General features: G+C 41.0%; 2 protein-coding genes across 7 annotated transcripts in view; both read right to left on the bottom strand.

The window, feature by feature from the left end:
* Positions 1-15,509, bottom strand: part of LOC139641168 (NACHT, LRR and PYD domains-containing protein 12-like) — an 83,096-nt gene that overhangs the window by 59,170 nt on the left and 8,417 nt on the right. For 5 of the 6 annotated variants that reach the window (XM_071515438.1, XM_071515437.1, XM_071515435.1 and 2 more), the window contains exon 1: positions 12,186-12,373. The exons of the other annotated variant lie outside the window; for it this stretch is intronic. The gene's annotated coding sequence lies outside the window, so the exon portion shown is untranslated. Of the gene's footprint in view, positions 1-12,185; positions 12,374-15,509 lie in introns of those variants that run through there. 6 annotated transcript variants of the gene reach the window in all.
* Positions 1-15,509, bottom strand: part of LOC139641172 (protein NLRC3-like) — a 107,347-nt gene that overhangs the window by 20,755 nt on the left and 71,083 nt on the right. Inside the window, exon 2 of the mRNA XM_071515443.1 lies at positions 1,083-1,372. Coding sequence (XP_071371544.1) covers positions 1,083-1,359 — 277 coding nt within the window. The 5' untranslated portion in view covers positions 1,360-1,372. The remainder of the gene's footprint in view (positions 1-1,082; positions 1,373-15,509) is intronic.

The following is a 15,509-nucleotide window of genomic DNA, read 5'->3' on the forward strand; positions in this document are numbered from 1 at the left end:
TTAAATAATAATAGGCCACACAAAGGCTATGTCCACTTTATTATATCATACACAATGCGCAGAAAAACACTGCGTGTGTAGTTGTTTTTGAGTCTCATATTTACTCATCTGTTGCTGATATTCATGTTAGGCTTCCTTCAGTGATGTTTGTATCAGTTTATCTACAGCCTACATGGTCACTGTTCGTTTATTGCGATGTTGTGGAATATTCCAGAAGGCTACTCTGCTTGAGAAGGAAGCACGAAAGGATGGAGGCATTTTTGTTGTGCAGAAATGTATTGAGTGTGCTGTGGGGTAAGCCAGAACATTATGGGCACGGCGTGATTAAAGGTTGTCATAGCGTGGTTCCAACACACTTCTGTCTTCGTGCCACGCTCTGTGTGGTTACTTCATTCATTTTGTTTAGTTCATTTTGTTTTGTCATATCACCATGTCCGACCATCTGTTTATAGATGAAGGCTTCTCCGTGGCTATCCATAACCTCGTCTCCAACATTTATTTAAGTCACATTGGTTTATGTATCTTATATTTTGATTACTGACATGATGATAAATTACTATAATAAGCAAAATCTTGTCAGTTGTATGGCTCAAATCCAGCTCTGTTCCACATTGGCAGCTCAGCCAGCTGAGCAGCTGCATTGAAGTAAATAGCTGTGAACCCTTCAGACGTGAACAGACGGACCAGAAACTCACCCATTTATCTGAGCCCAATGATTTAAAGGCAATTAAATCATTGATCACGATTATATATGTGACTGATAATCGTCAGCTAAAATTTCATAATCGGCACAGCCCTACTGGGGAATTAATAAAGTATATTAAAATCTAAAGAAATTACATAAATACAAATACAATACAATAATCACATACACTCACAAGGCCGCCTGTCTCTCTTCACATCTATTGTCTGGATGTCGGCCAACAAAAGTAGACATAAAAATGATACAGCCTGCACTTTGTATAAATTGTTGGTATAAAGTGTTATATAATAAATCATTATATGTGATGCATGATTGCATAAGTTGTATCCTGTTTTCAAATGTCCCTTTTTTTTTTTTTTTAAATCCTCCCATGACTTACCTTTGGGTCCTGAGCTGCTGTTTGACAAACTCTGCACTAGATCATTCCTGTTGATCTTCATTAAAACCTTCTTGGTCACCTCCAGAGTGTTTCCACAGTAGGTCTGCACCATCTGATCCACTGTGTCCTGTCTATTCTTCTTCTCCAGTCGCCTCTTTTTGATGGCTGGGAAACCTTCCAGGCTGTCATCCTGCTCCAGGAACCACTTGAACTTCTCAAACTCCTCCTCTCCCAAATCATCCAGTGTTTCCAAGAGCTTCTCTTTATCCGTCGCCATCGTTGGTTGCTCCCTGGTAAAATCACAGGAAATAACAATTATGCAATTTTCCCACAGGAATGACTAAGATTCATCTCTTCGCAAGATCACTTTATCAGCCAGGTCACACAAGTAATTGGTAATGTAATTGATAATATTTGTTCTATAGTCTGACCTTTTCAACTAGGGCTGCAACTAACGATTATTTTCATTGTCAATTAATCTGTCGATTATTTTCTTGATTAATCGATTAGTTGTTTGGTCTATAAAATGTCAGAAAATGGTGAAAAATGTGGATCAGTGTTTCCCAAAGCCCAAGATGACGTCCTCAAATGTCTTGTTTTGTCCACAACCCAAAGATATTCAGTTTACTGTCATAGAGGAGTAAAGAAACCAGAAAATATTCACATTTAAGAAGCTGGAATCAGAGAAATTTGACTTATTTTTCTTTTACTCAATTACTCAAACCGATTAATCAATTATCAAAATAGTTGTCGATTAATTTAATAGTTGACAACTAATCGATTAATCGATTAATCATTGCAATTATCAACCCCTTCAACACACAGTACCCGTATACATATGCATTGCTTCACAACCAACCCAAACTTTCAGATGTGATGATGTGTTACTGTGCGATAAAACACTGTAGTTCAATTTTTGACAGTTAGCCATTTGTTAGCTACTTACTTTATTAGGGTGCATAAAAGCTTCACAATTCACAAAAGGGATGTTTAATTGTTTATTTTTCTCACCAAACAAATCATGAAAACTTTCTTAAGCTTGTCTTAACCACAGACCTTATTTTCAGGCTTTTAACCAAAACCCCATTGAAATCCTATAGCCGAGGGAACCATGGCTCAAACATGCTGACTCACTTCCTGGTTTTAGGACTCAAAACCGGACAACTCTATACTCACTCCTTTTCTGTACTGACAAACCAAATGCAAAAAGGAAAAAGCAGTGTAAGCAAAGACAAGTGGAATCACGACCATAATCTGATTGTGTCGGGTCCATGATTGGCCATCTGGAAGTTCTGGAGAAGTCCAGAACAGCCGCTTGTTCCAGGACGGCCGCCGGCCTGCATGGCCCGTTCGGCCACACACACATTGCTAAGATCTGAATGACAGAGTTCTTATTATTTGAGTCAGACAGAGTTATATCAACAGTCACCACAGAGGGCGCTAATGCAACTATTTTGTTCCTGAGCCTCATAACACCTGAAGAAGTAAGCGGCCGGAAGTCAGATTGTGAGCTGCAGTCAGACCGTCAGCATACAGAAAAGGGTTTGCATGCATACATAAAAAAAGTCCAATTTACTAAACATGTCATTCTCATGGTTTTGGATGTTATGGGTTTACAGGACAGTTTCAACCTGTAATCCTTGCCTCTAGTAAAATTTGACACGGCAAAACATCTATCGGTTGCTGTGGTGACGACTGCTTCCAATTCTTCCGGTAGATTAGCGAAGGCGTCCTACAGTTTGTATTTCTACCCGATTTCTACCCTCCCCCTTCATCAGAAGGCCCTCCACAGCTGCCAGTGTAACTTGATTTGGAGTGACTTGGTGGTGGAGTGGTGGTGGGTCGGGGCTGGTTTGGGATTGGGCCAAAGCAACATGGAGAGCAAAAAAACACAAAGAAAAGGGTGGTGCTGAAAAAATATGTGATAAAAAGCTGAAGTCATTGGAGAGCGTCCTCATTGTGTCCTCCGTCTCTCAGTGAGTGTTCTAGTTAAAGGTCACATGGTGTAAAGCAGGACTCCCACTGCCTCTGTGATGATACATTTATTTGATGATAAAATTATGATAGAGTTGTTCTTTGTGGTGATTTTAATATTCACGTTGACGAGTCTTCTAATGTCCTTGCTACTGATTTTTTAAATATCACTAGATCTTTGAACTTTCAACAACATGTGTCTGGCCAAACTCATAACCGTGGCCACACTCTAGACCTTGTTTTTAGTCTGGGTCTGAGAATACCATCTGTGGAGATCATGGACATGTTTGTATCTGATCACCAATGCATTGTTTTTAACAGTGAATTACAGGCTGCTAGTACAGTTTTATCCCGCTCTAACTACACTCGCATCTTTAATGAGCATAGTGCCTCTAAATTCTGCACACTGTTTAATTCTCATGGCAATGTGTTTCCTGACTTCTCCTACACCAATGATTTGGTTAATTCTTTTAATTCTCTGTGTTCCTCAACCTTAGATCTCATAGCTCCTTTGAAGACTAGATCTAACTCAAAGACTAGAAAACAGCCCTGGTTAAATAATGACAGTATTCGTAGCTGTAAAAGGAAATGCAGAAAAGCAGAACGTAGCTGGAAGAAATCAGATCTCCAGGTCCACTTTGTGGCTATGAAGGAGTTACTACTTCTTTATAATAGGATGGTGAAAGATGCAAGAACATGCTATTTTTCTGAACTTATTTCTGCCCAAAAGCACAACCCCAGATTTCTATTTAAGACCGTTGATCAGTTAGTAAACCCAGCCTCTCCTTGTGCCTCTGCAGATTGTGATGCTGATTGTGAAAAGTTTTTATTGCACTTTGCTGGAAAGGTAGAGTCAATAAGACTTAGTATTACCCCCAATCCTGCCTTTTTAGATGTTGACCACCCACTCTGGGATACTTTGAGCTATTTTTCCCCTATTACTCTGCCTGAACTTCTAGAAATCATGTCTCATATGAGAGTATCCTCCAGCCCTCTTGACAAAAAACTAAGTTTTTATTTGAAGTAATGGAATGTATTGGGCCCCATTTGCTCTCTCTTTTGAACAGCTCTCTGTCTACCGGTTGTGTCCCAGATTATTTTAAAACTGCTTGTGTCCAACCAGTCCTGAAAAAACCCGGGCTTGATCCTACTCTCCTTGATAATTATCGCTTGATTTCTAAACTACCTTTTATTTCTAAGATTCTTGAAAAAATTGTTTCAAAGCAGCTTCTTGCCGCTGTGGAAAATAATAGTATCTTTGAAAAGTTTCAGTCAGGTTTCCGTCAGTATCACAGCACTGAGACAGCCCTTCTAAAAGTCACTAACGACCTTTTAATGAATGCTGACGCAGGCATGTGTTCAATTCTTGTGCTGCTTGAATTAAGTGCAGCTTTCGACACAACTGATCATGGTATTCTTCTAGATAGACGGAGGCACTGGGTGGGCTTATCTGGTACTGCATTAGACTGGTTATCATCTTATTTGTCTAATAGGAAGTTTTGTGTCTCTGTTAACAACTTCTTGTCGTCATTTTTAAATCAAGTATGGTGTGCCTCAAGGGTCAATGCTAGGACCAATTTTGTTCTCCCTATATATGCTCCCCTTGGGTGATGTCATCCGTAGACATGGTATTTCTTTTCACTGTTATGCGGATGACACAGAGTTGTACCTCCCTGTTAAGCCCACTGACCTCAGTATGCTGAGTTCTCTACAGGATTGCCTGAGTGATATAAAAAACTAGATGTCGATACATTTTCTTCAGCTCAATTCCAATAAAACAGAAATCATTGTTATTCGACCCCAGCACAAAACAAATACTGCCATTGTCTGGTTACCTGTCACAACATATCAAGCCTGTTGCAAGAAATCTTGGTGTCCTGTTTGATAGCAATTTATGCTTTGAGCAACACATCACAAAGCTTGTCCAATCATGTTTTTATCACCTCAGAAATATTGCAAATATAAGATATAGTTTAAATATTTAGAGATGCAGAAACTGTTGTATATGCTTTTATCTCCTCGCGCCTTGATTACTGTAACAGCCTTTTCTCCTGTCTTAATCAAAACACTATGAAACGTCTACAGACTGTACAGAACTCAGCTGCCAGGCTTCTAACCAGAACTAAGAGGCACGATCACATCACACCTGTTTTAGCCTCTTTACATTGGCTCCCTGTTTGTTTTAGGATTGACTTTAAGATCTTATTGATTACCTTTAAGGCTCTTCATGACCTGGCTCCAGATTATATTTTAGACCTTTTAATCCCTTATGAACCTTTGCGTAGTTTGAGATCCTCGGGCAGAGGTCTTCTGTCCCTTCCAGTGTCCAGGCTGAAAACTAAAGGGGACAGAGGGGCCATCAGGGCCCCGAGGCTCTGGACCGACCTGCCCGAGGAAATAAGGCTGAGTCAGCGTCTTCTTTCAAGTCTCTTCTTAAAACGTACTTTTATCAGAAAGCATTTCCTGATTTTACCTGAGCTGCCTCCTTATTTTTCTTGATTTTTATTTGTTTTTAATTTCATGTTTATTATTTTAATTTTTTAATTTTGTGTGTTTACTCCCTTTGTGTTTATAATGTGTCTATTTTTTATGGCTTTTAGTTCACTCTAATCTCTCTGTGCTTCTTAAAGTGTTCTGTTTTTATTGTAAAGCACTTTGTAACCTTTTTGTAATGTTTTGAAAGGTGCTATATAAATAAAGTTTATTGTAATTATTATTATTATTAAAGGAGTTGGATGTGTATCTAAACATGGTGAAAGTATCAAAACTAAATCCACACAATCCACATTAGAAAAGCGAGCCTCTAAACGAGCTGTTTGGACTTCCGTAACTTTGTGATGTCACAAAGGTTCGCTCATTATCATTTTTGTAAGAAATTATAGTCATTGTTTATTACCGGAGAGTTTTCCCTACCTGTAGCCGCCGGGCCGCGGCGTCTCATGTTTCACTCTGGAAACGGTTAGCCGATCGGAACAGAGGGGTCGTTAATATTAATGAGCCTTAAAGACACGGCGACAGAAACAGACTGTTCCTGTTAAGGCTCAGAGAGATGCTGGAAAATGAACGTGGAGAAAGGGATTGTGTTTTTGGTTCATGACACCACACACACACCACAGCTAACTACAAAATAAAACTCTGGACAGTGGAGAATATGGACCTTTAAACTATTCTGAACAAAAATATGAATGCAACATGTAAGGTTTTGGTCGCATGTTTCCTGAGTTAAATCCCATTAATTTTCCATAAAAAGCTTATTTTTCTCAAATCTTCTGCACTGTTAGAAGAAAGTGTTTTGAAACCCAAAAAGTGGTGGCGACTCTGCTGCCACCATTATAGGCAGTGTTGGGCAGTAATGTGATTACTTTTTTCGGTAACGAGTAGCGTAAGGGATTACAATTTCAAATTCAGTAATTACATTATAGTTACTAATCCCAGTAACGCTCCGTTACTGCGTTACTTAAGCCTGAACCCCCGTCAACCTTTTCAAAGGGTTTTTTTTCCTCCCCTTTTTCTCCTCATATGTATCTTAAGGTCATGCGCGAGCCGGTTTATGTCGGCTACTAGCTAAAACAGCAAGTGTGAGGGAGAGACACAGACCTTCAGCAGCTGGAAGTTTTCCCATTACTTTGAATTTATCTCAGTCAAGGATGCAAAGCACATTATCGTCCGTTTCTAAACTTTGTGTGGCAGCAAACCGCTTTCCACAGCTAAAAACACAACATCCAACTTGTCATAGCATCTAATACGACAACACAGCGATGAGAAACTCGGGGAAAAACAACCCGACAAGGAGGCTCCACTGCCAACGACAAACGCACTCCGACTAAACAACAGCAGCTGGATTTCAGAGCAGGACACGGTGGTGGACAGCTACTAGTGATGGATTATTTGAGGTCAGGAGGATTTGGGATTGAGACCCTCAACCAGTTCTCAAACATAAAAACATTTACCCCGCCCCCATCTAGCGCCTGTGGAGCGGCTGTTCAGTTTGGGAAGTTTGCTGCTCACCTCCAGAAGGAACAGACTTGTCTGACAACAGGTTAGAGAAGCTTCTCCTTATGAGACACAATCGGTGTTTCACTTCTGAACAGGCAGCAGGCCTAGCTGTGGTCAGGAGCTGCTCTTACTAGTGTTTTCCTCAGTGTTTCAATAAATGGCGTCCTGGCGTTTCAAGACAACATACAGTGTCACAAAACACCCTCTGGGCCCAGTATTTCAAACGTGATCTGACAGGATTATCCTGGTCGGATTGGATTAAATCTAGATCTGATCTGAAAACTGGGTATTTCAACACAGATCAGGAGAATCCTGATCCTGAAGATCAGGGTTTCAGCTCTGGTAATCCAATCCTCCCTTGAATCCAGATAAAAGGCTGATTTGGGTATTTCAAAAGTTAAGTCAGATATCTGGATCAACTTGATACCAAAATTTCAGGATCATTTGAATCCCACCTCAGAGGTGGATTTGACTTGGACTGACAAACTCTCAGCTCATACTTCTCCTAGATATTGTTACTCAAGATGTTCGTTACACTTAAGTGTTAGTGTTGTACTTCTAACAAGTAATTTAAGTAATATCAAAAAATGTAAAGCATAGTAAAAATTTTGACCACACTGTAAAACTGCTGTAAATAAAATTACAATTATTTCTCAAATTCTAGTTCACCAAACATTGTAACTTGCATGTACCAAAACAGAGAAAGACAAAGGGATGCAGGGTCCAAACAAAGTTTTATTCCAACAAAGACATGTCAAATAATGTGACCACTAACTAAAACAGGACCATGCTATTTCAAATGTCAAGCTGTTTCTCTAACAGCTTGATTTTCAATTCTGTCTCTTTTTGCTGAAGCAGCGTCAGCTTAATTTGCTCTTTGTCCAGTTCAGTCTGTTTGATTGCCCTTTCTGTCTCCATTTTGAGGAGCCTCTCATAGGCTTCCTCATCACCGGCATGCCTCTTCCGTCGCCGTCGCTCTGGCGCTGGCTCTGGCTCTGGCTCTGGCCCCCGTGCCTGATGTGGTAGATAGATAAGTTTATTGGTCACTTGCAAAGCTAAAACCAAGGTTTAAAAACAGTGTAGTGAAATGCAAAAAAACCAAGCTCTCACCAATGGTGGACCGGGTGGAGCAATGCTGGCACTTGATGGTGTTGATGGCTCACCGGTCTCCACAGGTGTGAGCAGCACATAGTCAGCTGAGTGGTCCATGGCTGTGAGTGGACTCTGAAAGTAGAAGGTGTATGAGTATCTTAATCCACAATCCCAAATTGTGTTTATGTAGCCTTCACAAAAACATGATATCATCACCAGCATTAGGCTACTGTAGCATTCTGAACCTTCTGAACAAACCTTGTAGTTAATACTCAAACTGTGTTGCGTTGTGTTTTCTAAGCACTGAGCAGGTCTGTACACAATGCAGCCTGCTTATACTGTAAATCTGCCGTGTTGCAAATGACGTGACGCTAATGATAGCCGCTAATGATAGCCCGCTAGCTGCTTAACACACAAGTCAATGGAGCCGCGTTAGCTCCCGTTAGCACGGCCGCGTCTCAATTAGAGATCGCCACGGCCTGCTTTTAATAAGGTGACAATTCAAATAGTTGGCTTGCATGATGTGTTGGTTGCCGTTCGTATGGTATTAAAACCGCTACACAATAGACGACGGTTAACTTACACTTTTGACGTGAAAGTCGGCTCTGTGCTACTCCTTTCATGAAGTAGTCCGCCATGTTTCAGATCCCGGAGGCGGAGACTTGAGATTGGGAAATCCGTATCCGGCCAGGTAGGGATCACAGTGATCCACCCTGCCTGTGTTTTGAAATACTCAGATAAAGTCAGCAGGATCACCGTGATCCATGACTGAGAAAAGGAGGATTTCATTATCCGGATTATTCTGATCCAGATTACAAGTTTTGAAATACTGGGCCCAGAGGGGTATTGCACAAAACCAGGATAAGGGATTAAGCCTGGAAATATTGGTTATCCTGGATAAACTTAGCCTCAAGTCGGTTGCACGAAAGCAGGCCAAGTTTATCCCGGACAAGTAACCATGGTGATTTAGTCTCTGCAGCTAGCCTGCTCCAGACCAGGCTAACAACCAGGATCAGGTTAATCCTGTAGTGGCTCTGCTGTCAGTACTGTGAGAAATGAGTGTGTTTTACAGAATGTCCATGGTTTTTCTACACATGTTACATCATCCAAATATTATAACTGTAGTCATTTCATTTGCTGGTTGACTTTTAGTTTTATTTATTAGCACAGTTTATATATAAAGACCAAAAGCACATATAAAAAGACAATATTTGAGAAATGGAAGTAAGAAGCCAGACGGTTTATTTGGAATGCTTTCCTTATTAATACAACACCAACACTGAAAGGTTCAAAAAGATAATAGGTACAATACAGATATCTAAAAGAAATCCTACATGATGATGAAAGAGGAGAAAAAAGGACTACAAGGTAACTGCCATCTATACATCATGATGGTATTTTGTCTTGTGTAGTATTCATACATCCAGAGAAACCAAAAATGTTGCATCTGTTTTTGGTTTTGGTTATTGCTACCTATAATAAACATATAACAATCTTGCATACTGGCACTTCAGACTGGGTATGGGATAGCAGCTCCTCTGCTGGGGTCAGGTCCTGGGTGGGTGGGCCGCCCCCTGTGCCAGCGCAGTGTGCTTTTTTCTTGACCGCTAAAATCGTAAAGAAATTCATTGTCAGCAGACAACAAATCTATCACTTCATTTGATAATTGCTATTTAGGCTACAATAAAGTAACTCACCAGACTGCAGAATGTTTTTATATTTGGTTTTCACCTGTTGCCAGGTCCTTTTCTGGCCAGACAAGTTTGTTCTTTATGAAGGATGATGGATGAAACAGAACACAACATGGGATAAATAGATTCAATAGATGACAGAGAGTAGATCATTTCTTTGAACTTATTTATACTTTACATAACCTGAGTAACATGCACTTCTATGGGCCACATTAAAGCAAAACAAAACACAAAAACACCTATTGATTAGTGGACTTAAAGTCATCAGCTCCGCATCCTTTAACTGTAGGCTAATTCTGACAGTTCCTGTGGAGTACACTTTATTAATTCTACATGTTTGGGCTACTTACGCATTAAGCCGGTCGGCTATTGTCTGCCAGGCTTTTTCCCTCTCCTTTTTTGCGGCACTGGTGTTTCCTTTTTTGCGTATTGTGCCTTTCATTTCCTCAAATTGCTGAAGAAGCAGCTCTTGTTCAGCAAATGTAAATGAAGTTGCGCGTCCGTGATCCATTCTTCAATCTGTGATTCTGTGATCAATTTCGTGGTCTTATTAAGAATGCCGTGAACACGCACTTATCCCAAACATCCACACCTGGCTTGACTAAGCCGCGTCTCTTCATCCTGGCTCGGCAAACGTGCAACCAATTAATCCAAGATAGCGCCGACAAGGCTTAGTCAAGCCGCGCCTGCTCATTTATCCTGGATGTCTTTATCCTAGTTTTGTGCAATACCCCTCTGAGGTCTGAGGCACAGAAATCACAGATCATGTGATGTAGTTCTACTGTGTGTCCACTAGATGGATGGATGCGCGTGCCTCAAAGAGAAGACTGACTGTGACTCTTGTTGCAAAGAAACATTATAATTAGTTAATGAGCACATCAAACCTCCACACGGGTTTCAAAACCAAACATCACAGTATGATACAATACGGCCAACTAAAGCAGGGCACAAGATACTCTGCAGAGTGATGTACTATATTCTGTAGTTTATCGGCACAAATAAGACACGGATAGGTCAAATAGCAAAACAGCCTATAAACACACTCATGTACGAGCATGAAATCAAACACAGAGCACGCCAGGGGCCTGTACTACGAAGCAGGATTTGGGGTTAGCGAGGTAACCTCAGGTTTAACCCTGGGTTTTCAGTCTCACGAAGGTGGTTTAGACATTTGAAAGTCACATCACTGTAGTTGCTTGAAACCGAGTGGAATCTCAGTCGCAGTGTAAACTCTCTGCTACTCACTTGAAACTGTCAGGTTTCTTGTAAATTAATTTCCATGCAATCTACATCTAGTCGCACGCTGGTATAACTCTTAACAGCTGAAGTCTCAAGCCACATGAAAATGCTGTCGTTCAGTTATTTTCGTGACAAATTTAATATAGCCCGATAAACGTTTTATTTTGTCATTAACCTTAAAAACCTTACACCGTGCACTGATAACTACAGAACGAAATCACAGTACTCTAAAATGAATGTGAGCGCGTGTTTGTTGGAAAAGCTCTGCAGCGCTATAGCGTGGTCACAGGTTAACCTGTCTGTATTGTTCACACAAGGAAACGTTTGTGGTGTTGAGTGTGGATGTGTCGGTGTAACTCTATGTAAATTTAAATTTGGGCAGAGGTCATCTGTCCTGTGTAGTGCAGGTGAATAACAACAGGTAACCTGTGCCAAGCTTCTGTAGTATTTTGTCCATGGGATCGAATCCCGTGTGGAGTCTATATTTTTATTTTCTTCTTTCTTGGGGGAAACGTTCAAAATGCGGTTGACGAATGTCACGAGCTCAGCTGCATTAACGAATTTACAGATCAACATCACAATCAGATGAATATTTATTGAAATGACAGTTAGAAATGGCACAGAATTTATGAAGGCATTCACGAGGTCAGCTACATCTCTTCCTGGTTGCAACATCTGCCGTCGCTCCGAGTAACCACCGACACATTCAAGCTACGGTCACCAGTTAATCTGGAAACCAGTTAATCTGGAAACCAGTTAAACTGTAACACCGGCTAAATCAAAGATACCCTGACTTTGTTGAACTTGCTTCGTAGTATAGGCCCCAGGCTGCCTACAAGGGATCCAGTCCTCATCAACAAAGGTTAAAGTTACCCATCACATACAGATGAGCACAATAATTTATCGGTACAATCAAGACATCAGATGCGAGGGACACGCATCAACAAACCAGCCTATAACAACACACACATGCATGAGCATTGTAAATAGCCTACCAACAAAAATAGGCCAGGCTGCCTAGAAGGGATCCGGTCCTCACCAGCACCCATCACATACAATACAGTGCTAACAGTGAATAATACAGTTACTGTAATTGGGAATAGCCCGTTACCTTAAAACAGGGCGGTGTCACCCCGGGCGTCCCAGCAGGTGAAGCATCAGAGTCGGTCAAGCTGACATTTGCGGTAGAAGCTTCTGGCTCTGGTTGCTCTTCAGAGTCGATTGGCTTCAATTTTTTGGTAAATCCAAAACAAGTAAGCTTCCTTGTTTCTCTTTTTGACATGTCTGTAGTCTGCTGACAAAACCTCCAAGTGTGTCTACCTGCACCTGCAGACTCGCTATAAGACCGTACAAGACACGCCCCCCACCGGCTACGTCAGTACAAGAAACACCGTTTAAAACATCCGTGAGAAACACCTCCTGAGAATATGGTGGCCGAAATGGGTCGGACAGTGGAACTTTGCAGGTCCGCGAACCTTGCCAAAAGCTTTTTTGTCGCCGATGCGCATTTCCTTTTCAAAATAAAAGCCCATAGAGGCTGGCACTAAAAACAGTCGTGAATCGTGAAATCTCTGTAACTAATAATTAATAATGTAGCAAAATGTTTAGGAGGACGACGTAGGCTGTTTCTGACTGCAGAAATCCCAATTTCAATTAATGCTGAGGTGGCATAACAAATAAAAACGATGCAGCATGCAGAAAGCATGCAGAGTTTTATTAAAAATATAATTTCCTTGTCACTTTGATATAACAGAGTACTTTGCATAGAACTTGGAATTGAAAATGTCAAACAAATTTTGAAATGACAATGTAGAGCAAAAAAACAAACAAACATTTCTTAAGTTTAAAAACTCTTGGTTTACAATTGGGCTAATCCTAAATAACTAAAGAATAACCCAACCACCAAAAACCAAATTGTGATTGAAGTGGTCTAATTGTATACTTAATTCACTGATAGAGCTCTTGATACAAGTAGTAAGAATATACAGCCCCCACACTTACAATGACGATAGGTCTCTTCTATACATTTTCTTATTCCTCTCCTGTAGATTCAATCTCACGCCCATTTCAAGAAGGTACAAAATGTAGTTTTCCCAGCCACACCAGCTGAATGTGTACTTTTTTTCCTCTTTCAGTGTGACTTAATGCACTTAACATCAACATCAACCGCATCTGCATTGTCACTATCACATTTTCTTGGAGGGGGTTCTGTGATTAACATGTTTGTATTTATTATCAACAAGAGAAACACCATTTCATTAAAACATCAAGACTTTTATTTTGAAAGCTAAGAAATTCTACCGGAAGTGAGTTTCCTTATTGTGGCTAGTTTCACGCAGAAGGCAAAAAACATATAATTTCCTATGAAAACGATTGTTTTTCAACTTGCCATTGACATAGCTCGCTAACCACATATCATAGCATCAGAGTCAACTTAGCTACTAAGTTGCTAACCAAATAGCATAGAATCAGCTGTCTTTTGATAGCCAGTTAGCTTCTAGTGATCTCCTTTTCACGCCCAGCGCCCACCTTGTTTAAATAGATATAAATAAATGTACTTGCGCCCATCTTTGCGCCCATGGGTGTGTTGGTCTTAAATGAGGTGTGGTCAGACGCGTTGGCACATTGCTGTCTTGAGGCAACGGAGAGCGATTGTGCCATTGACCAACAAAAACCTGGTCTAAAGTCTGGAGCAGTGTTTTCCTGCTATTTAAAGGACACATTATTCAGATAGTAAGATCTCTCTCTCTCTCTCTCTCTCTCTCTCCCTCTCTCTCTCTCACACACACACACACACACACAAGGTTACCATGCAAAATAATAGAAAAATAGGATCATCTCCTATGAAAATTTGCATGTATATGCATCAAATGCACAGCGTGCATCATGTCCCGTTAACCATCATCACACATTGCCAATTGCTAAATACACAACCTACAACCAAGAAAAACAACACAGTAGATATGTAAAAAGCACAGTCCAGCAAAAAGTCATTAAAATAAACTGCAAAGTCATCTGACCTTCACCTGACACACACACACACACACACACACATCACCATTGCACACGAGCAGATCCGTTTCCTCATCAGGAAACCGTTTGTTTCTCCAAATTGCTGAATCCCCCATTTAAATAGCAACACGCCAAGGTGCGAGCGCACCTGGCTCTTAAAGGGAATGGGAGATGACACTCTGATTGGGCGAGTTCATGTTACGCCCCAAAACACACCTATGATTAATTAAGGGACTTAGTACAACCCCTTTGCACCTTGTGCCTTACTTTGCGTTTAACTAGCAGTTTGGATTTGGACTCGTCCTGAATGCATTGCACCATGCGCTGTAGACCATGCACCATGGATTGTTTAAATAGGACCCTAATGTGACAAGTTGTATGTAATAGGGTTAATTGTTCATCGATCTGTTGGTAATGTCTCGGGGGCTCCAGTAGGGGGATCGCGCTCCTCTCCCTCACTTAATACAGACGAGTGAAGGTGAGAGCTGCATGTTTCTTCATCCTTCTCCCGTCACTATTCCCCTGTTTAAAGGTAATTGCAGTCCACAGTGCACTATAAATTTATGAGCACATGTTGGCGATGTTTTTCCTCATGTTGCCGTTGTTTTGTATGAAAGTGGGATACGTGTTTTGTTGATATTATTGATTGAAAGTTTAAGGCTAACTCCGTCAATGTATTAGCTAGCTACCAGAGACCTCATGGTTCCGCCATAGAGTCCAACTTGTCTAGTCTGTATTTACGTTAGTTGCTGTTATGTTCATATACCGTATGGAAAAATGTTTTATTTGCATTGTTCCAAGTGTGACTTAATACAGACGAGTGAAGGCGAGAGCTGCATGTTTCTTCATCCTTCTCCCGTCACTATTCCCCTGTTTAAAGGGCATAACATTTGGAGGCACCGCTGGGATGATTGGCTTGAGGATCATCCCTGAGCTGTAAGTGGAACCCTCTCGGCATCATCCCTTCAAACAACCCAGGCATCAGAGAAAGGAGCCCGGCAAGGCGGTCGAGGTGTTCTTCAGACCAACATTGGCAACGTGTATCCTGAAGTGAGCAAAAGTGACCACTAGGGAGCAGCAAAAAGCCAATTAAGTCAGAAAAACCCTTATTTTACTGCTTATGCCCACTCCTCTGATAAGATGGAGTCTGAATTGGAGAAGCTACAACTGGAGATTAAAGGAACATTGTACAAACTGACTGTAGAACAGCTGATTAAAGTATGCAACGCACTTCAGATTTCAGGGCCAGGAAAAGAACCTGTGACTGGTAAAACTCGCAGTCAGTTAATTTCACATGTCATAAAGTATCTTGAACAGGAAGAACTGGCCGACCTAGAGGATGAGGGCATGTCAGATCTCCTCAATGTTCAGGACATAATAGATAAAATCCAAGTGGCAACAGACCTAAGTGAATGTGAAATCG

The sequence above is a fragment of the Centroberyx affinis genome, unplaced genomic scaffold (genome assembly GCF_046629955.1).
Source record: "Centroberyx affinis isolate AG114_WGS23_722 - 3 ecotype Tasmania unplaced genomic scaffold, CSIRO-AGI_Caff_v1 ptg000351l_1, whole genome shotgun sequence".
Lineage (NCBI taxonomy): Eukaryota > Metazoa > Chordata > Actinopteri > Beryciformes > Berycidae > Centroberyx > Centroberyx affinis.